The sequence below is a fragment of the Tinamus guttatus genome, unplaced genomic scaffold, assembly GCF_059628265.1.
Source record: "Tinamus guttatus ecotype Peru unplaced genomic scaffold, ASM5962826v1 Tinamus_guttatus_pri_ptg000048l, whole genome shotgun sequence".
In the NCBI taxonomy this organism is placed as follows: Eukaryota; Metazoa; Chordata; class Aves; order Tinamiformes; family Tinamidae; genus Tinamus; species Tinamus guttatus.
In genome coordinates, this window is record NW_028288582.1 from 8,728,048 (window position 1) to 8,754,926 (window position 26,879).

Here is a 26,879-nt window from a genome sequence, read left to right on the forward strand (position 1 = left end):
ACAAACTCTGTAAGGAGAACTCTGGAAGCAACTATGTGTGAAAATTTAAAGGACAAGACGTGCCAACTGTACTTTAAAAGCTTAAATAATTTACAGAAGCTGCTCAATGTAAGGATTTATTCATTCCCAGTATGGAAATCACCAGTTACAAACAAACAAAAATCTAAAACACACACAAAAACAAAGGCAAAAACAAAACCATGCGCACCACTCTCCTGCAACCGAGTTCACTTTGACTCAGGAGCATGCTGGATGTTAGCAACCCAAAGAGCAGTCTGAAGCCCTGATGATCTCCCCTTAATAGATGCTGTATAAAGAGAGATAACACAAGTTTTAGCTCCTGCTTAATCTTCAAATTAGCATTGAACACATATAACTTCTCAAAGGCAGGTTCAAGGATGAAGTACAGAGACAACCAAGGAATCCTTTTATCTTGCAGCTCAATAAAACTGGTTAATGATTTGTCTCACTAGAAAGCAGAATAAGACTAGCATCATCTCATACAGTGTTTAAAGAAATGTAAGGTCAATTAGAACTAGACTGAACTGATTTTATTTCCTTCCAAAAAGAATAGACACTAATTTAACTGCATACAGAATTTAAGTTAAAGTTAACTATACACATTTCATATATTGCCCTGTTCAAGAACCGCTTATGAAAAATACTGCCAAAATTCTAATGCACACTTTATAGTGAAATGTCCCATCTTGCTTTCCACCCCGAATAACCTCAGGCTAGTGCTGTGGTGTCCACAATAACTCATATATGGATGAGAAATCTCCCGCTCTTCTCAGGTTTACCTTCGTGTTACTCATGTTTTTCACTACCACCAGAATTGGACTCAAAAGTAAATTTTACTGTAATAACCGTGAAAAGTTTGATGAACTTTGTAAGAACAGAATTCAGAAAAGACTGACAACAGTTTTACAATAATATAGATCTCACATTCCTCTAAAAAAAATAATACTTATGCATTTCTGTGCATATTCTTGTGTTTATTAGTCTGTCACATTTTACTATAGTATCTGCAAATTTCTTACTTTGAACACTTGAACAAACAAGTAGCAACCACTTTGAGTTAGACCATCAAAACTCCATCAAATTATTTTAGAGAACTTTTAAGCTCTTATTTTGAAGTAAAAGGTGACCAAGGAGGTTCCAGGATTTTTCATTATTATATCCAGGCAAACAAGTTAGCCAAAAGAAGGCTTTTTTTTTTTCCCCCCCCTGGTATTACCACTCAAGCCCTACTGTTCCCACGCTTTATACTGCCATTGAATTTGAACCTCCCGGGTTCCTTACCCTGAGGTGCCCATATAGCTATACATACTGTACGCTCCCGCCTACCTGCTGTCCAGGCGCACTGACAGCTCCTTTACGACACCGCCACGTCTCCAAACCCCCCATTCCAGTCCGGGGAAGTCTAGGTCACTCAGCAAACCCAGAGGTACAGGCACCAATTCTGCCTGGCACACCAACTCATGGGGCATCACCCAATTTCATTGCATTCAATTACAATGATTTGTAAAATAAAGGAAACTTGCGTTTATTTAACTTTCAAATTCTGGGAGGTTCAAGAGGAACTGGAATTGCTCTGGACAACAAAAGAAAATAGACTGTGCTTACAGATCATTTTCTGCCATATTCTTTCTTTAGGACCACTGTTTTATTGTTGCCCCTTCTATTACATGGGATGTACATATTATCAGGTGTTAATAAAAGGTCAGTGCCTGTACAATACATTCTACAACTGAGCACCACTTTCCGTAACTGAACAGGCAAAGAAATTACACTGAACATCAGCATCTGGCAGTATTTTTCCAAAAAAAGTGACTAAAATGGGTTTAAATTGATTAACACTATTAAATCACATCTAATATTTGATACTACATGATTTCATTACAGCTATACGATACAATTATACAAAATGTGTTAACATCAAAGAATACAACCAAAATTAAGATAGCAAACAAAACCTATATAACTTTTTTCTTTACAGGAAAATACTTTTGAAGTATGCATGTAACTGCCCATTCTTTTAAAGAAAATCTACTGCAAGCAAAGTTATCAACCTCCGGAAAAATCACACATAGCATTACTACGCATATCCCCAAAAAGTGTACAATATGCACACTTGGAAAATACAAAATTAAAAAAATTGTAAGCAACAGGTGAGCTTCATATTTATAAGAATGTGAAAAGAAGTCCAATTTTAGCACTGTTGTATAAAGAATTGTCTTTTTTGACGCAAGTTCATGAACTGACCCCTCCAGTCGGAGTCGCACTTTACAAAACACCGTGTTCTTGAAACGGGATTACAGAGCAAGGTAGAGCATCTTAGCAACGTCACCTTAAAGTTTTGTTTTGCGTTTTTTTGCTTTTTATTTACTACTTATCAAAACACGTCCTTTAGCTTTGTAGGGTTCTTTTTTTTAAAATTCTTTCCTAGAAACAATATACAAAGGGGAGGCATATTTATTCCCGATCATTCTCCTGCAAGATGCTTTGAGTTCAAGAACTTTCTCCTCCTATTTTCACTGGTTGTTTTTGGCCTTAGCGTGTGTTAAGATGTGAGATTTCAGGTTAGTTGATTGCGCAAACTTCTTATTGCAGCCGTCAAATGGGCAAACATAGGGCCTGTCGCCAGTATGAATTCGCACATGTGTGCGTAAATTGAAGTCCAGTGAAAAACGCTTTCCACATCCTTCAAATGTGCACTGTTGAAAGGAAAAAGATAATGCCATTAGCTAACAAAAATAGTTGCCATTTTAATCATCTATTAAACTATTCCCCTTTCAATCACTAGGCTGCACAACCTTGAGGCCAGATGTTGAAGATCATTCTCACAAAAAAGAGAGCCAATAAAAATAACATATGTAGCTAACCTTATGCTATAAAATAAGGCAGTGGGCTTTAAAAAAGAAAATCGATACTTCAGGCTGTTTCATCACAGTAGTATACCAATTTTTAAATTAAAGAGAAAAACAACTTCAAGCTTGCAAGCTTTTTGCAACCAAAAATCCCTCTGTGCCCCAAACATTATTTTGCTACACTCTTCCAGAAATGTATATACAATGTTTCACATCAGAATTACAGTGATAGCTCTGCTCCTTTTACCAGCTTCAGATTCAAGACGGGCTCCTAACACCAAGGACAGCATGTTTTGCAGCCAGTATTTATACTGAACAGCTCCAGCAAAAGCAACTATCTGAGGACTGCAAATCAAATTTCTGGAAACATTCATTTCTCCAAGAGACTAAACAATGTATAGATATAACAGGCATGTCTTACACTCAAGACTCTGGAGCACTTGAAGAACATTACACAAAACACACCATACAAAGTAGCCTGGGGACCTCTGGTGGCAGAAGCTCATGTGACTTGGTATGAATGGAGACAGATTCAGTATGGAAGGTCATTTTGTTAGAAGCTGATTAATAATCAACACTAAAGATTAGTATGAGGAGTCAGAGCTAAGAGCCCTGGAAGCCAGGTGTCTCAAAGCTGAAAAGGGGGAGGAGGAGGACCTTCATTTTTAAAATGGCTTACTTTATATAATAAATATATAAGATACCTCACACAAATCTTTTTCTGATTTCTATCAAAAGACCATAGAATCAGACAAAGGGTCGCCTAATTAGCGTAAAGGGCCTTTCAAATAATTTAAGATGATGATCCAGTGTCTCATCTCATTTAGAAGAAAACCATTATCCCCCAAATCAAGCAAAAAGCTAGGTCAGAGTTACAGTCTACAGAAGCTATAATTAATAAACTGGAGCAATTGTGCCTGGAAGTTACCCATACCTGAAAGGGCTTCTCTCCAGTATGAACTAGCTGATGTCGCTTTAATTTGGAGCTCTCCACAAAGGCCTTGCCACATTCTGCACATACGTGTACTCGAGGACCATGGGTGTGAAGATGCTTCCTCATCGCAGAGTTGTCCCTGAACATCTTTGTGCAGCCCTTAAAAAGAAGGGTGATACTCAATTAGTAGATAAATAGTTCTGATACACAAAGTTTTATCTGCTACAGCAAAAATGCTTTTATATTCTGAAAATCTTAAAAGTTGGCCCTGAAAAGTTAGTCCTATACCCTGATTTAAAAGATCACTCCCATTAAAACTACTCATTTGAGAAGCTGTTAAAATAAAACAAAAAACAACCACCCTCTCCTCACTTAATATTATGAACCATATAATAGGACAGTCTCATGGAGAAGATGCAGTGTAATAGAAGCAAATGAACTGAAGAAAAGCCCTTACGGTCTGAAAAAAACCCCAAAAGATAGAATGATAGAGTTCATGGCTATTTAGGGTATATTTTCTCCTCTTACGTCCTCTAATACACTACGGAGTATTTTCAAGGTTCCAAGATCCATCTGCACCACTATCTCCTAACACTCCACACTTTCCCTCTCTGTCCTCCTCACTTCTGACCAAAAAAAGGCCAGAGAGTTTTCAGCAGATGACAGTTACAGAGATTACTCAGTCCGTATTCGAAGCACTTCCTTCTGTGGCAGCAGATCAACAACTACCACCTGGAAGGTGGTAGACAGGAGAAGACAGAAGAAACTACTACTGCTGCTGCTTCTACGGTTTAAATCTACAACATACTGGGGAAGAGAGTAAGACAGGAGCACCTCTGAGGTAGGGCCAACTCAGCCTAAAAGCAGACACTCGATTAGCTCAGGTACAGAGCCAGGAGTCTTAATCTGGCACCTCTGGAACATCCTGTATTGATGCAGAACAGTCCTTTTGACTCCAGAACTTAAAATAGTTGCAGCCTAGAACTCTTTACAACACCACTTGAAATTAAAAATAAAAAAATAAAAAAACTCCCACCAACTATCACCAGACTGCATTTTAATCACAGGCAATAGATATCTATCACTTTTTTTTTTTTTTAAATAGATCCTTTTCTAGATATAAAATGCTTCATGAGATCTTACTAAAAATTTTAACTGCTATGTGTAGTTTAAGCGTAAAACTTAAAACTAGCTTACCAGAGTGGTATGACGAATAAAGTTCAACAGCAGAACATAAAGGGGCTATTGACTGCTATACTTCAATTCTGCAGACTGCTTCTTTGGAATACACTTTTCTCAAAACTAATAAACATATTTAAACATGTCTTATTTCTTGAGAAGGGGAGAATTACCACTTTCAAGAAGAGTTTCTCCAGGCACTAAAATTTCTTCGGCTAATTTGAAAAGTGCCATGTCACTCTTCACTGCACATTAGAGAACTGAGTGAGGTAAAAAAGCACTAGAACACACAATGAACCTGTTTACATTCATTTTAAGTCCCTGCTTGCCTCTGAGAGAAGCAGTGATGTTTTCTGCAACAATTTTTTTAAGTCAAAGTCAAATATACACAAGCACAGGAATTCTAATAGAGAAGAGATGGAAGGATAGGAATATTCTTTTTTCGCCTCCCTATTTAGATGAAGTCAAGGCTATGGAATCAAAGAAATGAAAAGCAACAATCCTCAGTAGTGCAAGGCATAAGCATTCCTTCTCAAATAAGCTGGTGCTGTAGCTTCACATACTACAATATAGTAAATTAATGACACATGTAGAATATGAAGGATTGAAAAACAATTTAAACACAAAGAAAACTTCTCAGCCCAAAATGACAACTGATCAGACTATAGCTGGCAGAAAGAAGCCTTTTATTAAGGCTGAATATGTGCTTAGACTCACAATATCTAGACCAGAAGTCAGCAAGATTATAATCGTCTTTTCCCATTACAGGCTAAATCACAGCTAACAGAAGCTATTCAGAAGCCAGGGGATGCAGTAAATCTGGATGCTACCAATCTAAGTGACTAGCAACATCAATCCACCACAGAAGCTTCCCAGCTGGCTCAGAATCAGTATCTCCCAGATGCCTCTCAAGATGATGCATCTTCTAGCTCTGCAGAACACAATTCGAAGTCTTCCAATAAGCCAACTTTGTCATCTACACCATAGATTGCTGATTCCTGATCTAGATTCCCAGTGTGTCATAACTTCCAAGCAGAGGATATAGAGATATCTTAGGAACGTACTTTGAACAGCTTTCAGAACATTCTTTCAAGTATGTATTCTTGAGTGGCAGGAAATCACAACAGTAAAACCAGCATGTTAGGGACTGTGCATCATGGTTACCAGAAGATTAGGGATGCACTAACCTTAAGACAAGGAATGGGAATAATATATTATTCAGTGAAAGGTTTTTAAGGAAGCCTCTAAAGAGTGATAATTCAAATACAGTTAACTGAGTATAATCTATTTATAATAAGATATTTTACTTGATCATTCTCAAAAGAAAACAGCAAAACAAAACTCTGTTCTGATAATTACTACCCACTCAGAATGCTGAGGGCTTCACTTACTTTGTGAGGACAAGCTATCGTTCTTGGAGCATCATCTTCTTTAATTTTTCTTGGCTTCATTCTTAAAGATAAAAAAGGGAAAATATTAGTAGATAGCTCTTCTCTCACAGCTGTTTGCATATGCAAAGATTATTCAGTAGTATTACATGTGCTGGCAGTATTCAGAGTTTAATATTTTTCATCCCTCACAATAATATTAACAGTGTACTTTGGCAATTTGAAAGCTCAGCTTTTCCAGAAGCACCTCTCAAATAAAAAATCCTACCTTCCTAGTTCTCTGAATATATGGGAAGAGAGGTTTTTGCTGGCTTTCCCTAACTATGTTGAAGACTCCATTTTTGTTATGCCCGTATCCATGTGGCCTGTGCATCTTTACTTGCCCTCCCATCCCCGCCCCAGGACTTGGAAGCAGCAGAGCTCAGTTGTTCAGCAGCAGCTCCCCATGCCAGAGTCCAGAAAACACCACTGCACAGGCAAGGCGGGCAGGCAAGCTGTGGAATCTACACAGACAAGGTTAAAACCACGGAAATGTAGTAGTCATTCTTGCTCTAAATCACTGTACACACTGCACAGATTCCACACTTAGCAGCTGAGAAGCAATCACCTATTTACCTTTATTGACTGGCAAGGATATTCACTACTACTTCGTGGACCCCCACTAGCGGGTCCCATTGACTATACAGAAAACACAGCAAACTAAAGTCTGTATTTAAATTAGGTGTTTCAAATATATTTCCGAGACTCACTGTAAGCAACCTTTTCAGAAGAGTCCTGCTTTAACACTTACCAGTCTGGATGCCTGAAGAACGTCATATACATGGACACCTAAGTAACATTTACCTAATGTTACTTCTCTCACCTGTAGTTGAGGGACTAGGTTATCTCCTTCTAAATTAAAAGCCTTCTGGTATTTTTTTTTTGATCTAAGTTAAACAGATGAGTCTCTTGAATTTAACAAAATAATTAAAATAATCAGCATCACCATTTTTAGCATTATAAAGAAATGACTGTAGCTATCTTAAGCAGTGGTAGCTACCATATGGAGAGTTCCTGAAAAGACGTATGGAAGAACTGGGGAAGAACATGTTTCTCTGCAGACAGCTCCAGTGTTCCTTGATGCTGCTGCATTCCTGTGGCTATGGCTGAAGTCTGTGGTTTCACCTGTCGTCTTCATGTGCATTGAACAGACAGAACAGGAATGGGGGGCCCTGTGACTGAAGGCAGGGCAGTGAAAGGCATCCCTGAGAATTCCTGAGGAGCAGATCCAGGAAGATCTCCTTTGCCAATGGAGCTACACATGAGGGAGAAGTTACCCATTGTGCTGGGTTATCACGTGCATTTCAGAAATAATCCATAGTTCCTCTCTATGTCGCAGGTTAAGCACAGTTCAAGTGATAACATATGGGCAGAACACTTGACAGAATTCTGGGGCTGGGTTGGATTTTTTGGCTTTTGTTCATTTTTTGTTCATTGTTTGGCTTTTGTTCATTTTGTTTTGCCTTTGGACATTTAAAAATAACTTCTACTCAGCATTTCCAGGCTACAACAACTACGCACAGTGCTAGCTGAAGAACACTGCAACCCGCAAGGGTTAATGTATGGATGCGACTAAAAATAAGGAAACTGGAGAGTTATCATATTGCCTTTCACAGGCTTCAGCAATCCTCCCATCTACAGGTACTAGTGACTCCTATAGGATGGGTGCAAAGCATGCATCCTAAAGCTCCCTCCTGGGGGATCATGAGGGGCACACCTAAAAATTCCATGAATTAAGGGAGACAGCTGATATCCTAAACACAGGAAATTGTTTCTGTTCTTATAAACTGCCCTAGAGAATGGGCACACAGCAGAAAGCTTTGAGAACACAGGGACTTATGGCATCAGAGGGGCAACAGGCACAAACTGAAACACAAGTGCTATCTAATCAGGCAAAAAAAACTTCTTTAGTGGGAGGGTAACAGAGCACTGGAACATGTTGCCCACAGAGGTTGTAGAGTCTCCTTTATGGAGAGATTCAAGTCATCTGGACAAAACCCTTGGAAACACACTCTAGGTGACCTTGTTGAGCAGGGAGTTGGACTAGATGCTCTCCAGAGGTCCCTTCCAACCTCATCCCTTCTGTGATTCTTTAACAGTGCCATGGTCAATCACACTGGAAAACAAATGTTCTCAGAGGACAAAGATGGTCCCCAAAATACCTCCTCTACTTCCAATGCTACCAACTTGCTTTATAATGTTTGAGTCACTCTTCAAGGAGAAGAAAAAATAAATAAATAAAAATTAATATTAAGCTCGAAACCTACGCTCACAGCATCATCAGAATCTCAAAAACACAGTGTTCTGAGATTATAGGTGACCGTCTTTAAAGAGGTGGATTAGATAAAGAGGAAACAGTACTGAGAGAGATGGCAAACAGCTTCAGTGGGTAGTGCTTACAGTTTTTCCCCTTGGCATAGGACACCACCAGTCACCACTGTGGCAAGTCCTGTCCCTAATTGTTGCATCTCACCTCTGGTTTTGAAGCAACCTCTGAGAAAGAAATGCTATGGACACAGTCCTCCATAATAGGCTGCTGAAGTGGAGTGAGAGAACCTGGTCAGCGCAGTCAGGAGGATTTATGTGCAGTTGGGCAGGAAGGGGTACAAATCTCAGTTGAACTGAATGGTCAGAGATGGGACTGACTGCGGTTTCACTCAAAGCTTACCTGCATTTTCCAGTTCAGTGTCTGAACAGACCCTTGGCCTTATGAATGTTCCTTCTGTAATAAGCTGATTTTCTAGTATTTCAGCTTTGTTTCTAGAGGCAGCCTACTTCAGCACACAGTTAGTGTTCCTATTGACTACAAAATTACGACAAAGTTCTGCTAGAAGAAGGGTAGGTTTTAAATCTTAAATTCATCTGAAAGTATATGGAATGAGCAACTTAAGTCTAAAACCTAGAACTCAGTGAAACTCACTATTCCGTGGACAACCAAGCTAGTCAGCAAGCAGAAGCACACACTTTAGAAAGATGAGGCACTAAACACTGCCCAGGATATATCTCAATGCAGCAAAAAGCAGCAGAGAAACAGCTGGGCCCTTTGCACACTAAAGAGACCAGGCCATGTACAACACAGGCACAATTCCAACTGATCAGTTGGTCAGAAGTCTAATCCTGCTCCCAGGGGAGTGGAATGCATGTGTACAATCACTCAAAGAAGAACTGAAAGAATTTATATATTCAAAAGTATTAGGAAAAAAATAATTTGGTCTTACTTTAAAATTAACTTTTTGCAAAAGGAGACCAGACTAGAATCTGGGCTGTTGATGTTAATTACACTGTTGCAGGTAGCTCCCCCTTCTTGCTGGTGGTGAGACTTTTGACTCCCACCTGGTAGAGCATTTCTACCAGTTCCATCCAGGTTTTATTAGCCTGAAACAGTAATCAAAAACAGAACTCTAACACATGCCACTATTTAAAACAAATGTAGACACACACATTAATAACCTGGGTGGAACTTTCAAAATGGCAGCTTTGCCATTCTGACTGCAGAAAGTCAATTTACATGGCAAGACCAGAATTTTTATTTCTTCAGTGAGCAATAAAAATTGCTTTCTGCAAAAAACAAGGGAGCGTACTTTTGGACCAAGGTCCTGGTACAACTGAGGGCTAAATCTGTTGATTCAAATTTGAAACGTCATCTTTGCAATGGAAGGGGGCAAGGTGGGACACAGTATGGCACAACCAGCAACCAGAGAGCTTCACAGCACTGGCCCTCTAAATGGAAACTCTCTTATCCGTGTATAGAGATTAGAAGCAAGTGAAATTACAGGTGAAAAGAAAAGACACACACACACACAAATATTCAAAGTTGTACTTATTCACTGCAAAGAAAGTATCTAAGAGCTAACTACATACCTTCACCCACTCGGAAACTGACAAAAACAAGCCCCCAGCCTCAAACCTCTGTCAGTTTCCAAAATTGGTCAGCTTGGGTATAATAAATTATTATGACAGTAATACACAGACTAAATGTTAAGGCTAGGAACAAAGGAAAACCATATGGCAACAACAGTGAACAGTATAAAATTTGCCCCTTGTTATGGTACCTCCCTTTTTTGTCCCTGATAAATTTCTGCCAGTTTTACATCTTTCCTATTCCTTCTATACATAAATAAAACCTAAACTGTGTTCATCTTACTCCCCAGTGACTCCTTTCACACCTCCTGAAGGTATCTGGTAACTAGCAGAGATGTTTGCCTCTGTAGATGATCTCATCTCCAAGAACAGAGAATAATTTCCTTCTCTCTGTCAGTGGTGTCGTTCCCATTTCTGCTCTGTCCCCCTTGAACATCTTTGCTGAAGCTGAAATATCCTGAGGGTCGGGGCCCTATCCCACTGCAGGAGTTCACCTACGTCAAAGGACTGCTGAAACTGGCTCGACTGGCTTTTGGATAAATACGCACAAGGGGAGTGGTGCAAAGCGTTCTAGGAACGGATCTACAAGCAGTCCACAGCTAGTGTCACCATGCTTTGGTGACAGCAGGGCAAAAAGCTGTCATAAAATGGAAAAGTTCTCCTTCGCCCCCAGGGTTCTGGGAAAGACAACTACTGCTTTTGTTCTAGTTGCCATCACATCTACTGCACAGAGAAAGTGACCTTTGCAGTGCAGAGCAGTGCAGGAGCCTTCCCCTCCCCGCTGAGACCCAAGAAGGCCGCTTTGAGCAGAGCAATTGTCACTTTACTGCCCTTTAAGCTTTCCTGCAAGGAGAACACAAACAGCAGGCAATCCTACAGCCTAGAAAGAGAGCTAAGTCATAAACCAGAATGCTCTGTCACTTTTAAGGTGGGTGTCCAATTTCAAACTCTAATGCGGTTTCCTCCTCTTTGTCTCCTATCCATTTCGGAAGGTCCTGCCCGGAAGGGCAGCCCTCACACTGTCACTCTTGCTGAAAGGCTACTAAGAGTAGAAGATGTGGAAAGCATTTACCACCAGGACCCAGAACTGCGCTATTTTCCCAACTATAGCATCTTCTCCTTTTATTTTTTGGTATTCTACTCATGTCTGTATTCTGCCATCTTTAGTCAGTTTGGTTATGAATCTGTTAAGAGGGTGCTGGAGGGCAGAAATCAAGCATATCTTTTCTTAATGGTTTCATTAGAGGGAATGTTGAAGTAGTATTTGTCATGTGCCCCTACTAGAAAATACACCTCCTATGCCCCAAGCTTTCAGTACCATGCTGCTAAGCCTTCTCTGTCCCTAAAATCACTTGTGACCAATTCTGCCTGGAGTAAAGTAGATTATTTCACCTGAAGGATTTGCCACTACCCTGGTCAGACATATCCATCACCACAGACGGTAATTTGTTAGGCTTTAGTTCTTCCTTAAGCAGATCATTTGCAACTATTGTTGCACATTTTGACACAAGTTTGCTTAAGAGAACTGCCTAAGTTCTGTATTTTCCTTTCATTATATTACATTTTCAAGTGAGTTATGGAAAATGCAGGAGTCATGAAAGGGAATGAAATAATTTGTAAAAGGCTTTAAGCTGCCCAGCCAGGTATAAATAATGGTCATGCACCCACTCACTACTGAATGTAACTTAGTGCTCTGACATAGTTGTTTATTCAAAGTGTTTCCAGCAATTTTAGGATGTATAAAAGCCCTTCCAGGAATGACTGCAATAGTTCCAGTTCTAGTCAAAGGGTCCAGAATTCCTGCTCCATGACTCAGTGGCACGTGCACCAAAAAAGACTCCAGAGAACAACTGGATGTCAATGAACACCCTAATTGTTCACTGCACTAGTGCCATCTAGATACTGAGCAGCAGTGATGCCTACTTCATATGCTGAACAGTAAGCAGTTTAGATAGATGGATAGATAGATAGACTGACAGACGCAAGAGTTCGAGTCCACCCACTACACTGCCATTACCTAAACCAATTCGGTAACAGGAACACTCTAAATTCAGAATCTTACCCAAAATGGATGATCACCAAAAATTTCAATTCTAACATAAAAATGCTTTTGAAGTGCTGGGCCAAAAAGGTTTCCAGTTATTCAAGTGTACTAGCTTTGCTTAAGCTAAAAGCTTTGTTCCCGTGAATCAATACAAATGTCCCAGCCAATTTAACCTTAAAAAAAGAAGCTGCATAGTTACAAAGAGTCAAAATATCTTGGTTTTTAGTAGCTAATTTTTATTCAGTAAAACAAAAAAGTGAAGCTCTTCCAAGCAACTTAATGCAAATAGGAAGGCACCCCAAAACAACTTGCTCTCAACTACACAGAATACACTTAGCATGCAATCTTCCTAGCCAATCTTCCTAGCCAGTCCCTTGGACACACTTCGACAGAATCAAGATTTTTATGAGCAATCTGCTAATTCATCCATATTTATCAATCTCAGCTGTATACAATCCTTGAGGATTCAACATGCAACTAATGGGAAAGATGTCTTCCCTACTGCCTCAGCCCTTTTGTGTTTTAAAATGCAAGAGTAGAAATTTGACAGTCATCAATGGTGACCAAAGAATCAAAGATTTCTTAAAACAGCGCACATTTGGGATTTTCATACATCTGCAATGAAGTTCCTATAACTTTTTTTTTTTTTGGTGGCTTTGGCATATCTTGAGACTTTTGTAAAAGGTGACATGCCCCCAGTTGTTTACCCTACCATCGTATATTTGTCTTCAAATACAGTGGGTCTCATTCTATCTGCCGCAGTGAGAAATAGTAAGAGACTGTGCACACAAAACACAAATCTTGCCACCATGTTACAAATATTGGCTCTAGAATTTTCTAGAATATTCTACCATGAATTTAAAAAGTGATTAATTTGATAGTACTGCCAGCTGCAACTATTTTCTTAACAGAAATATAACTGTAATCCAAAGATGCAGTACATTTTATAGCATTAAGGAACGTGCAGACAGATCTGACAGTAGCAATCTGGTCATTTCAAGAAGCTCAAATTCTGGCAATCATTTCAAGTATTTAAACCAATCTGGAGAATAACATTCAGTGTTTGCATGCAAAATACCTCATGAGAAACTATTGAAGCTTCACAGCAAAACATAGCTATTCAGTACTCAAATCTTTAATAGAACCAAACGTTTTGACATGCTTTAAAATAAGCGAGAATACTAAATCTAGACACTTGGCTATGGCAGGAGTGCCTAAGCAAAAATTTAGAATCAGAACAGAGCACCCCTTGAACGTTTGCTTTTGCAAATAAAAGCTAGATCAGCCCTTGAGGGGGTTCACAGAGAAAAAAAACGTTCTTTAAGATCAGCACTAGTAAAGCAAGTAACAGCAGTATTAACACTACCTCCCGCCACCTCAGATAAGCCCTTCTTTTCAGTTGTTCATAATTTTTTATATGCTTCCAGATTTAATAATTTTGCAGTGCTTGCATAGAATATCTTTATAGTATCTTATTAGAAATCTTCAAAATCCCCAGATTTTGTGCATAAATCTATAGGGTTTTACTGAAAGTAATTGTGGGAAGAGTTTTACTCCCTTACAATTTACAATTACTTCCCCTACAAACAAAGGCAGCAGAACAAAGGGTAACAGAAGAATGTGGTTAAAAGCAGTGAGATCTAAGAGTAGATGTAAGAGTAGAAATAAGAGCGCACCGAATACCAGAATCTAACCAAGAAGCTGGGAAGCAACTAGCCTCCATCCAGCATGTTACTGAGAGGAAGAAAAAAATACTTGTCCCTCTGCTAACTGACACAAGGAGTAATAACAACACCTGACCATCTACCTGCTCTCTACGTGTCCGAATACTGCCCTGGGGCTGCGAAGAACCCCCAGCTGGCAAAATGCAAATGAATGCAGTTTCATGCACATGCTTTGCTTCTAACATTACAAAAACTGGTTAGCACAACTAGCTGCAGAATGCACAATTGTGCTCAAGTTTTGGAGGACACCAGCATCCCTAGAGCCCATACAGCATTGGGCAGTAGGCTTGGATAATTACAACCACAGTGTGCACAGAAAGCAACAGACTGTGAACGGCTGCATTGGCACCTTCGCTTCAGAACTCCCAAAAGCCAGGCTGATCTCCAGCAACCTCAGGATTGCCCTCTTGTGGCCACAGGTCACCCGACACGCAGGCCCTGAGCAGCCACCAGCTTTGGGAAGGAAAGGGAGAAAAGCCACTTCACACTTTCATTTGCTTCTATTTGAAGTGAAAATCACCTTGCAATTAAGGTCAATATAGCAACAGGCAGAAGACTGACTATTCTGTTCCACGAGGAAAAGAAAAATCCACACAGATATATAGTTATTTACTGTAAAACTGGAAGGAAAAGCAAAACCAAGAAGTGGCACATAAGAGCAAGACATGACTCCACTAATAAAAAATAGTAAGTTAGAAGTTAAGAACTGAAAAACAGGGAGAGGATTACATACAGCAACTGGCTTTATAAAATAAATACTGTAGTTTAACTTTCTTGTACTGAACAATCAGAATACAGCATTTCATTTGACTGATTCTTTGTCACTAAAGAACTTAAAGACCTTGCTCACAGGAAACGTGACATTGTCCTGTCAGAGATGGAGTCTGTCAGTGCATTTAGGCCCCTCCCTACTTAACAATAACCAAAGAGCAGAAGAAGTCTGCTCAAGATAAAACCCGATTATTAACACTGTACTCACTTTCACTCTGGAGGAAATCCGTTGGTTTAAAAGATAACAACATTAAACAATATGAGCCATACTAAATTTATTATTTATTTGCCTAACAATTTCTTAATTAATGTAATTAAAATGATCTTAATTAAAACATCCTTCTTCCTACTTACCTAGCAAATTCAGCCAGCTGTTTGGGGTCCGAGAGGTCAATGCCGGGTATTCCACCAGGAGGAAGTTTCTTTCCTGTCATGTATTCCGAGTAATCTGGAGGAGAATTCTCTCCAATGATCTGCTCTTCCACCACTGTTTCATGGTCAATATCTTTTTTATCATCTGAAATACATAAAATACTGAACTCAGTACATACTGAAGATTAAAACAGTATGTAAGTTATTAGACTACCCCTACAAATACAAATTCTTTATTGCTGCACATTCTTAAAGGATACAGTGAAATTCTAGATTTCTATGCTACTTGTAAACAGCAAAAAAGCATCCATACAGTTACAGTTACAGCATAAGGAATACAGAAAGAACACAGTGGAAGAGGAAAAAAGCAGAAGTTACTATCTAATTTAACACAGGCAAATATGGAAATAAGTGGAGACATCCTACGAGAATGCTGGCTGCATTTTAAAGATTACAATGCACTTCTCCTGAACCAGTGCAAAGACACTTATCTCTCTTCACACATCTTCAAGTTTCAATATCCACTTTGGATCACAAAAACAGTCAATAACCAAATAAGCCTATCAATGGAGTGGCAGATACTATAAACTCTGGTCTTCACATCCACGCTCTTTAGACTACCCTAACACCCAAGAGAAGGGTCCAAGACAGACATTAGGCTTTAAAAACAACTGCTTAATGGGCTTCAGCACTTGCTCATAAAATTGAAGTTTTTCAGCAGTTGCAGAAAGTTTCTGAAACAAAAAAACTAAACAGTCTGTTTGGCCTCCCAGAGAGGCTTCTTCTGCCTGTGCTAGAGCCTAAGCACCTTTCTACTCTGCTATGTAAACAACAGATAGAGACCATTAAGACCTTTGATCTCCGAGCCAGCAAGAGAACGGTGCTGCCTACCACCCTGGAGATCCTCCTATGGATTTGTGCCTCATCGCTGCAATGAAGTCAGGTGGAAGCCCTGATGCTGTCTGCTCAGCTTCAGACTTTACAAAGCATCAGGACACTGGTGTCTCTCTCCTCCAGGTATGTTAGAACAAGGGAAGCTAGAAAGACCCCGCACCAGTCGTACCCTCCACTCTCACCTGACAGAGTGCACTAGGACAATCGATGGTTGTTTCACAGCCATGTGCAGAATATAGCTGCAACTACTCAGCTAAAGGCTAGTGAACTTGCCACTACATTACTTCCCTTGCCTTGCTTATTTGAGGTGAATTCTGCAAAGCAGTTTCTACATAAAAGGGCTGCAAAGTCAAATGTATATAAACACATAAATTTAAGTTTTACAGCTAGTATTTAAGGAATGGAAACAGAAGGTAACAGGATAGAAACACTAATTCTCTCCTCCAAAAGAAAACATAAGCCAGAGAAGAAATGAGGCAAGCTTCTCCTCACCGTGCTGAGAAACACGGGAAATTACATTATCCATTACTCAGTAGCTTATGTTTTCTTGTCCTCTTCCCTAACTGAAGTGAGTAAAAGGAATATACTAAGGACACATTTCTATTCAATTTGTAATGCCTGCTTTTAATCTTCACCACTGAGCTATTTCTAGAAATGTTACTGCCAGTTTGGGTTTATCTGATCTAGCAGATCAAATAGCAGTTCACTTATATGTTCCATGGTGAAAGAGGAGTTCAACTCACAGACTATAACACAGAAGTGTTAATAAGAAAATATCATCTTCAGTATTAAACTACAAAAAAAAAAAAAAAACCAACAACAACAACAAAAAAGGACTTTGGACCATTTCTCATTTTACATCTTGCTTTCCTTCAACCTTACAGGCTTTACCAGTGACAGTTATCATAAGCAAAGGTTTTCCGTAAGTTTTACAGTATCTGCAGGAGTTACAAATTCAATTCAGGTAAAAGCTTCAGGTTTAGCAATAGCTTGTTCTTCCAAACAGTTGGAAACTTGAAAAAAAAGATATTTACCAGTGCATACAAAGGAAGACCAAAAAGAAAAGGAGAAAAAAAAAAGAAACCCAAAAACCAACCAACCACCAACAACAAAAAACACAACACAGAGTATGAAGCAGTGACTCAAAAGTGCAGAGCTTCTGGAGAGCCAATGTGAAGACTTCTGCACACTGCAGACTAGAATGAGATCAGCTGCCTTCAATTTAGCCATTTCCACAGCTACACAAAACTTCCAGTTTGACTATTTGATGACATTTACAGCAAAAACCAGTTTTCATTTCCTGTCTTATATCAAATGCATGAGTCAACGGGGAAATTTTGCACACATTCCTTAAGATCTTCCTTCTTTCCCTAGCATAAAGGCCCACTATTCGACAACGTTTTCCTGCTATTTTACAGGCAAAACAGAAAAATCAGCTCTTGGTGCCTTTCCTTCCAAAAAGGCTGCCAACAGAAATTAATTCCACAGCTATGTCTTAAAATAAGCTATGGGAGTAAAAAATGAAGACTACAAACACGTTGCCTTGATAGAGAAGAAAATAAGAGAAGGTATCCATTTGGACATTCCTGACAGTTATGCGAAAATAAGACACACTTGCTCAAGCTTTCCTATACCAAAAATCATATCTCTACAGCAGCACATACATGCAGGTTTAGAATTGACTTTACACCAAAACAACAACATAAAAAAAAATTACCTTAAAGTGTTGTGTCAGGCTTTTAAGGTCAAGATCTGGTTCATACGAAAAGTAAAATATTTTATCAAAAGTGGCAGCAGCCTGGATAGCTCTTTAGCACCCAGAATGTCCTAGTTAGAGACCATCCTATGATACTATCAAACTCTTTCAAGAAAAAGAAAAAAGGAAAAAAAGAAAATCAAACAACAACAAATAAAAACTATGCTTCTTTGAAAGTTTACCAACGTCTGTATACAAATCTATCACAAGTTTATTTGTGATGTCCTACCAAGCTGGACTGAACAGCTCAAAGTTTGGAGGCTAAAGTCCAAGCAAACTTTCACTCAGGCTGACAAGTTAACCAATATTATCATTGCAAATAAGACAAGTTAGATGCTTGACATTTTCTGCCTTCACAGAAAGTCTTGGCACCCATTAAGTCCAAAAGAACATATTAATTCCCCCATTTCTCCCATGAAGTAACGGAAAGGTCAAATGTATTGCAGCAAAAGCAAAGCAACACACACAGAGTCAACCCTCAAATTCTGAGCACACCTCTGGAAAAGTACGGTACAAATAAGGTGCAGTAATTCCATGCGGCTTAAGTCCATGCCAGGCTAATCTGGATGACACCCATGCAAGCTAAATACAGACAGATTCACAGACCCAGTGAAAGAAAAAAAAAATGAATAGCTATGTACTATCTAACTTGCTTTATTTTGTTCCCCCTCTTGAACTTAAGACCCCTTGAGAGTGCAGCAGACTTTAGTTTTAAAATATAAAACACTCTGCTTAAATGTACATTTATCACTGTTCCCATAGACCTATGATAGTTTCTAACAGAAAGCTGTAACACGATTTCAGTAGTCTTCTGAAATTTGCAATCACTTGAAGGCATATTCATTAGCTAACCACCTTATCACAAAAATATGCATTACCAGATACTCTCCTATTATTTCCAATATTCATCCTGAATATAGAGACTGATTTGCTAAAAAAGAAAAAAAAAATCACAGAGATATCCACAATCCCCTTCTATACAATTACAAAAACAAACAAAAAAACCCCAGTCTTTTACCCTGAAATGGAGTATTCTATGTATCTGTTAAAGACATATTAGAGAGTTACACAAATAAATGTTAATATCCTTCCTTTTGTGTTTATCTCATGCCACCTAAATAAACGACATACATTTTGAACTGGACACTTCAGCATTCAAAGCAAGTAACTCAAAGGAACATTTTTGTCCTAAGATAAGTGCAGGTCCTGCATTTTAAGCCAAATGCCTTTTGGCTACTGCTTAAATCAGAATTAACTAATCAGAGTACCAACCTCAAGTACCAATTCACATTATCCCAGTTACTGGGATAAAACTAGAAATGCAGATTCCATGTAACAGATCAATAATAAAATGTTCTAGAATCTGTTTCCCAAGCCTTTTGTTGAAAATCCTTTTACTCTTATTATCCCACTTCACCACCTCTTGCTGCACAGAAAAACCATCCATCTCAGAACCTTGTAATTTCACACATGTCTGGAATAGCAGCCAATCTCAGCTGACATCCCTGGAATGTGCTGCCTCTTTAAGTAAAGACCCTCAACTTTCAACCCAAAAAGGCCTATCAGTATTTTGCCTCTGTTATGCTCAGATGTAACCTTGGGACTATCTCTGGATCTCCAGCTCTCTGAACTCCTACTTTGTTACAGAGCAGGGAGAACACACTGTTATTCAATCAAATCTCCCTTGTGGAAAATAGGGAGTGCAAAAGGGAACTCAGAACATGCACTTGCTACTACAGCAATGAGACTGCATCTTCCTCCCCAAGGTACCAAGTTAACAAAGGTTTATCAGCTGAGAAGATGAGCATTTAAGCTTACATGTTGTTTATATGATTGCACAGTTAAAAGCATTTGCTTCTTGGATCAGCTGAAATGTAGTTATATGATAAAGGATGTATTTGGCAACTGTGCAGTACCAAGGCAAAGTGGCAAAAGCTTGGCTATTGCCACCAAAATGTTATTCCCTCAGCCAAAATAGTTTATTGATCATGTTTGGAAGCAAAGGACCATAGCTAGCTTGTTAAATAATCCAGTTATTAGTTGAAATTTCAAAGTGATAAATGCCATTCTGCATGGTCTGACGATTCTTAACCTAACTGGCTGCTAGGCTACTTTCTATATAATGTGCCTTGAACAGATGGAAAACAGGTTCTTCTTTCCCCTTGTCACCTATCTCCTATGTCACATCACTGAAGGAAACAAGAACTGACAAAAACACGACATATATCAATAGTCACCATCTGACTTCAACATTTGCGAGACACTGTGCAGAAGCACTATGACCTTGTGAATCGTCACCATACAAGTGACGAGTTATCTCCCAAGGAAAGAATCAAAAGTTAGAGAACACCAGTTCAAGGACTGGCTGGGAGGCAACTTAACTGAGAAATTAAGTGATGAACCACATCAAAATAACTTGCTTTAAAAACTAAAAAGACATTTAAAACAGATGTAGGAAAATATATAAAGTTTATGCTTATTGTCTAGTGTTCACTGTCGAAAATTTTAGGGCAGATGGAATGGAAACCAAAAGCCAGCATAAACTCCCAAATTCTGAAATATGGCTCTGCTACACATGCTTCCTGGATTACCAAGCATCCTTTGCAAATCACGTTAACCTCTGCATCACTGTCTTCCCTACCGAGGAAGGGGAGACTTCAGCAGTTTAATGTCCAGGTTTAGTTCGGTTATGTTATTTCAGCCCTAAACTTGCCGAGTATCTCTGCTAATGATAATAAATAAAGCCAAAATAAATAAAAGACAAAAGTCTTTTTTCAGATCCAAAGGCTTTACAGAAGTAGTCATTACTCAGAAGCAGATGTGGTTACACCAACACCTTTTTTTTTTTCCCAAAATTAAGACCAAGTTATTTGAAATTCCAACATTTACTGAAGCCGGTACTTCAGTATCACCTCCATAAAATGTTCGTAAGTGTTTGTTTTGCAAATGCACCCAACCAAGTGATTTCTAACAAGCCTTCCCCTCCCCACTACAATTGTGCACATAATCCGGATATATTCTGGATTAAGAAGGAGGTTCAAATTGAATCCTGTCAAGGCAATCAAATTCAATTTTGTAAAAACCAGTTTTCCCAGTTTCCCAGTTTTACAAACTGAGGTCTCTCACACATAAGAGGGCCCTTAACTACACACAGTTTTTTAAATCCAAGGTAGGAAACTCTAATTAGAGTAACAAGGAAAGATGCTAGACACTACTGACAAAAGGTAATTCAAGAACAGGACTGAAACTCTACAATAAACGCTTATTTAAACTTCTCAAGGAATAGAACACGAACCTATATTTTCACATATGAAGAAAGTCAAATAATTCCATTCTTCATCTAGAAAGCTAATCTGAATGAGAACAAAGCATTCCTGTCTCAAACGAAACAGTTTAATTAAAGTAATTGTGGGTCAGAAGTTTGATATCACCATAGATACCAAGGTGATAAGAGCAGTCATTGTAAGGTTAAAGGGTTGTCAACAACAGTACTGCAACTAAGTAACCACATAACAAGGCAAGGATTGAGTACTCCCTTAACTGCATTAGTATATATTTCTTATGGACTACAGTGCACATTTCAAGATGTGTTGAAAGATTCATTATGTTATACTCATTTATGGATAAAGATTTGTGATTGCCTATGTTTAGTATGAGCCACAGACAAGTTAATACAGTAGCTCCAGAACACAGTAATAAGAAACTAATTCACATTGTCTTTGCACACTGCAGTAAGCAAAGTGCTCTTGTTCCCCATTCAAATATCCAGAAGCAGCGAGAGCACTCATTGTTTTATCTTGACACATGGCCTTGTTTACCCCTCGTCTTTTGATAAACTTTTTGCTAAATACTTAAATAGTCAATTACATCAGGGTGCAAGCGCATCTTTAATTATGTCAACATACAGATGCAAAACTGCTATCTTTGTTCAAAATAAAGTGTCCTTGTTTCGGCAGGGGGGGAAAAAAAAAAACACTACACACACAGGACAACTACCCTTTTGCAAGCAGGTCATTTGTTTTGTTTTTTTTTAATTTCGCTTCTGTTGAAATTTTTCTGGCATTCACTCCCCCTCAAGCTTCCAAAAACAGAAAATGAAGTCCCGGAACTTCCACTTGACCACAAACTACTCGGACCACTTTTACAGCATTCACTGAGCTGTGAGAGAGGTACAAAAGCCTATCCAATAGGCTCAGTAAATGTCACAACACTTAATCGAGCAGCATATCACTACAGGCTGCTTGAACTGCCTGTGTTGCGGGAGAAGGTCAACTTTAATACTTTTCTTTTATACACAAACTTTGAGGTTTGGGGTTTTGAATTCATTTATGATGAGATTTATTACTAGTTAACTTGGACAGGTATTCTGCATCCTTCTGTATCGTGGTTAGACTAAAATCAAGTTGAATATATCAGTGCAGTTCAATCCCCAACAAACACATGGTTGATACTGTCCAGACTGTCCTTGCATATTTATGATCATAAAAAGCAAATCCACTAAAATCAAGAGCGAGTTTCTCACAAGTGCTCTGATTATACATGCATTTCATTTCAGTCGAGTAATAACCTGTACAAAGAAGCTCTATGGAAGCATCTGACGGGGCCCTATGATTTCAGAGTGCAAATGCATGTTAGCGATTGGTGACTGAGATCAGTTGGCTCCTGCAACATGCTCACTCATGAGTCACGCAGCCACTTGCGTTCAGTTATCTCAGATGGCTTCCTCACACCATAAAACTATAGTTTTTTTTTTTTTCGGTCTTTCCTGGATGGCCTTCTTAAGAAAAAAAAGCTAGTGAATTGAATTCAATTTACATGTATTGATACATAAAGTAGTACAGAAATCCCATTCTACCAAATTGTATTTCAGAAACTCAAATGGAAAGTTCTCAGCTCACTAACAAGCAGACCTGATTTGCTGTCAACAAAGTATTAGACTCCTAAAAAGAAAATATTTCTGAGAACATTTTACAGCAGCTACATCATATACACACACAAAAAATACCCTAAGTATTACATTTTTCATTAAAACTTTTTAAATAACCACTTACATCAAAAAAAAGTCATAATAACCATTCTTTGCAATTATGAGGCATGAGAATTCAGCCATTTAATATGCTTTTGCTTCAGGACTACTGCTAACTGATCATTCCTAGGGAAGACAGAAGCGAACATCTTAGGGAGCATCAGGAAGTTAAACAGCATCTTCTAACCTGAACCGTGTTAGCCACATTACAAGCTTAAAAAAAAACAGCACAAGAATTACAATATGCAAGATGGATCACTGACCGATTACCTAGCGATCGCACGGCAGTTTAAATATTACATGAGCTGATACTGTTTGACTATTACGTAACTTTTGTGTAGAGCCTCACATCCCGTAAAATAATTGCTGGGTAATTTTGGAAAGTGTGGGGAGAGAAACCCCAACGTATTGCAAGTTACACTCTCCCACTGACAGAAAACTCTCCTCCACCCTTAAAGGTAAGAAAATAATAGTAGATAAAATATGGGGTGGCGGAAGCAGGCTTACTCCAGATCTAGCAGATACTACACACCTTCATAGCACCAAGATTTTATTCCTTTTGAGATCGCTCCACAAAAAGAAATAAATCAGCGGCGCCTCGGGGTTCTCCCCGTACCCCCGGCACCTACTTCAGCAGCCCGCGCAGGCAGGCGCCGCCGCGGGCCCTCCGCGCTGCCGCCACAGCCGCCTCCGGCCGCGGGGCCCCGCGCGGCGTCGCTGGCTCCGTCCCTCCCGCCGGCGCCGCTCGGTTGGGGCCAACAGGCGCCACCCACCGCCACGGCCACGGCGGCAGCCCCGGACCCCCCCGCATCCCTCCCCGGTCACGTTTGCGCGAGAAAGAAAAGACGCCGGTGCCCGGGGAGAGCCGGTGAGGCGGGCGCCCCCACCCACACCCCGCGCATAACGGTCGCGGCTGCCGCCTCCCGCGGGCGCGGCGGGAGGGGGCGGGGAGCGGCGGGCTGGGGAGCAGCGGGCAGGGCGGCAGCGAGCGAGCGAGCGCCCGCCGCGCGCGGGGGAAGGGAAGGGAAGGGAGCGGGCGGCGGGGCGGGGAGCGGCGGCGGGGGGGCCGGCTTCGTCCCGCACCGCGCGCCCGCCCGCGCGCCGCGCCGCGCCTCCCCCTGCTGCAGAAACTGCGCCATTGCGGCCTAGCGCCGGAGCCAGCGGCGCCCGCGCGCCCGCCCGCACCCCCGCGGCCGCCGCCATCTTGGCGGCCGCCGCCATCTTTGCTTCCCCCCGCCGGCGCCGGGCAGGAGCAGCGGCGGCAGCAGCGCAGACCCCGCCATCTTTTCGGGGAGCCGCCATACTTGCGCTGGCGATGAACATGGCGGCGCCCATCACACACATCAAAACATGGCCTCCCTTCAAAACAAAACCGTCCGGCCGCGCTCGGGAGCCGCCGGCGGGGCCCGCGGCGCGGGCAGGGCGGGCTCTGGCGCGCACTTACCCGAGGCCCACATGGTGACCGAGAACTCCCCCTCCAGGGTCTTGATCTGCACCTGCTTCTGCTCCCATTTCCTGCCGCCGCCGCCCTCGGCGCCGCCGCCGCCTCCCCCGCTCAGGTAACTCTTCTTGCTGCTCTTCTTGCCGCTGCCGCCCTTCTTCACGCGGCCACCGCCGCCGGCCGAGGAGGAGCCGCCGCCGCCGCTCTTGCTGCCGGCGGCGGCCACGGTGACGAGGGTCTGCTCGATGTACTCGTCCTCGCCGGCGGGCGCCGGCACCGGGATGAGGATCTGGTCCTCGAAGCCGTCGTCGGCGCGGAGCCCGTCCGAGTCGTCTCCCCCCACCACCTCCTCGCGGGTCTGCACCAGGATCACCTCCTGGTGGTGGTGGTGCAGGTGGAGCTGCCCCCCGCCGCCGCCTCCCGCGCCGCCGCCCGCGCCGCTCGGGTCCCCGTCCGAGACGAGCGGCTGGAGCGCGATCATGGGCTGGTGGTGGTGGTAGTGGTGCGGCGGGTGGTGCGGGCCGCACTCCTCGCAGCACTCGTCCTCCTCCTCCTCCTCCTCGTCCTCCTCGCCGCCCACCACGGTGGTCTCGATGGTCTCCACCGGGATGGTCTCCACCTCGATCTCGTGCAGCTCCACGATCTCGGCGGGCATCTCCGAGCCGTCCGTGGCGATGTAGAGCGTGTCTCCCGAGGCCATGGCGGGGCGCGGGGCAGGCGCGGCGCTGCGGCGGGGGCTCCGCGGCGCTGCCCTCCGCGGATGGCGGGGCTCGGGCTCCTCTCGCTCCCCTTCCTGCGCCTCCTCCTCCCCCTTCCACACAAACACCAGCTCCTCGCAGCCAGCCGGGGAGGAGGGAGGGAGGGAAGGAGGGAGGGAGGCAGCCGCCAAATCCCGGCTACGCGCCCTCGCGAGACTTCCGCCGAGACGGACCCCAGCCCCGGGAGGCGCTGCTGCCGCGCCCCCTTCCCCCCGCCGTGCAGCGACCAATCGCGCCGCGCTCCGCAAGTCGCGCCCCGCCCAGGCGAGCGCCGCGGCCAATGGCGAGGCGCCGTGCCCCGGGAGCCCGCCCTCGCGCCCCGCCGCCCGCCAGTGAGCGGCCAATGGGGCAGTGGCGAGGAAGCCCCGCCCTCCTCCACGCTCGCCCCACCCAGCACGGAAGCGCCGCCCCGCGGCCGTTGGGGAGCGCGGGCGCCATGAGCTGGGGCCGCCCGCCTGGGCGCTGCCTTTGCCCGCTCGCCCGGGGCCGCGCGGCCGCTGCCCCTTCCCACCGCCTCCTCGCAGCTGCTTGGGGCCCGCGCAGGTAACCGGCAGCCCCGTGCAGAGCCTCCCCGTGTGAGGCTGCGGCCCTGCTGGCACCAGGGGTCCTGCTGGGCCGCGGTGGGCGCTTCGCAGCCGATCTCCGCCCGGCCCCCTGCCCCCGCGGAGCGGGCCGCGCTTCACCATGAGGGGCCGGGCCCGTCGGCAGTATCGCGCGGGCGGGCAGGGAGCAGTAACGGGCGTGTGGAAGTCTAGGGATCCCTTCCTTCGGCGGTGCTCAGCGCTGTCTTTTAGCAAGCTTCGAGGTAGATGTAGACAGGAGCTGCGCTTAAGCTTTAAACAGGGGAAAAGAATAAAGTCATAAAGGAGGTTAAAGTTCTATTTTAACACTGTATTTCCCCACATTATGCTTAATTGCGAAGAAATTAATTTTATCATCTGTTTATCCTAAGCTCTTACCGCTGTTAATGCGAAAAGCCAGCAGTTACTCGTTTTTTTAATGAATTAACTGATTGCTAATTAATTACTAACTCATAGGATGCACATGACTGAATGTGTTAGTTGTGTGGGAACTGTTGTTTTAGGTGAAGTTTTAGTGTGTGTGTGTGTGTGTGTAAATTAGCTCTGTCAACTAACAGATTCACAGTGTCATGTTTGTGAATGTATTTTTTTAGTCCAGTTCACATCAGTCACAATATTTTAACAGCTTTGTATAACTTGAGAGCAGGGGAGTCTAAGGCAGGATTTGCCTTTAAGCTTGTCCACTCTGTCTGTGCATCTGAACACCTTTCTTTGGAGATAAAAGTTATTTCAAGGACTTCATAGCATCTATTTTTTTTTTCAAATGAAAAACATCTTTTTACAAGCTATTGATGTCTCAGATTTAGCTGTCTAGTTTCTTTTCTGGTTCCTTTAAGTCTGCCCATCAGCCTGCAGGAACCAATTTTTAACTTTTCATGCACACCCCCCATTCTTAGCAGTGTTTTTATCTGTTCTTCTCCTTTGGCACTGCAGATTTCCTGCTAATAATTTCAAGTCCTGAGCATTTCTAAGTGAGAGTGCAAAACTGAATCATTTTTTCACTTCACAAGGCCTACTTCCCTTCTCTGCCTTTCTTCAACAGCCATGTGGGCAGGGCCTAATGAGGAGATTCAAAGAGCTGTGTTGCAAACCAAGCTCAAAACTAGTGAGTAGTTCTATACGGTCAGCATTTGGAGAGGAAAGCTGTAGGTTAGTGAGATTTCTTCATTTTAATTTTGGTACTCAATTCCGTAAAGAAATAGTGCCATGGACATATATCTCAGCTACCAGCAGTATCTGCT

At 42.1% G+C, this 26,879-nt stretch overlaps 1 protein-coding gene across 1 annotated transcript; it reads right to left on the reverse strand.

Moving 5' to 3' along the window:
• Window positions 1-1,530: 1,530 nt before the first annotated feature.
• YY1 (YY1 transcription factor) lies at window positions 1,531-25,206 on the reverse strand. The gene is made up of 5 exons (XM_088539664.1): window positions 24,303-25,206; window positions 15,165-15,327; window positions 6,375-6,435; window positions 3,805-3,963; window positions 1,531-2,717 (listed from the first exon to the last, which is right to left on the reverse strand). Exons 1-5 carry the CDS (start codon window positions 24,997-24,999, stop codon window positions 2,535-2,537), a joined length of 1,263 nt encoding a protein of 420 aa, XP_088395790.1. The 5' UTR covers window positions 25,000-25,206; the 3' UTR covers window positions 1,531-2,534.
• Between the last annotated feature and the right edge of the window lie 1,673 nt (window positions 25,207-26,879).

What these genes read in the sequence shown, in the direction of transcription:
- YY1 (XM_088539664.1), bottom strand. Translation starts at nt 24,999, where the DNA reads ATGGCCTCGGGAGACACGCTCTACATCGCCACGGACGGCTCGGAGATG. An exon ending in GGTCACCATGTGGGCCTCGG is followed by an intron (nt 15,328 to 24,302) that starts GTAAGTGCGCGC and finishes TATGTATTTCAG; the next exon opens with ATGATAAAAAAGATATTGAC. An exon ending in CAGCTGGCTGAATTTGCTAG is followed by an intron (nt 6,436 to 15,164) that starts GTAAGTAGGAAG and finishes TTTATCTTTAAG; the next exon opens with AATGAAGCCAAGAAAAATTA.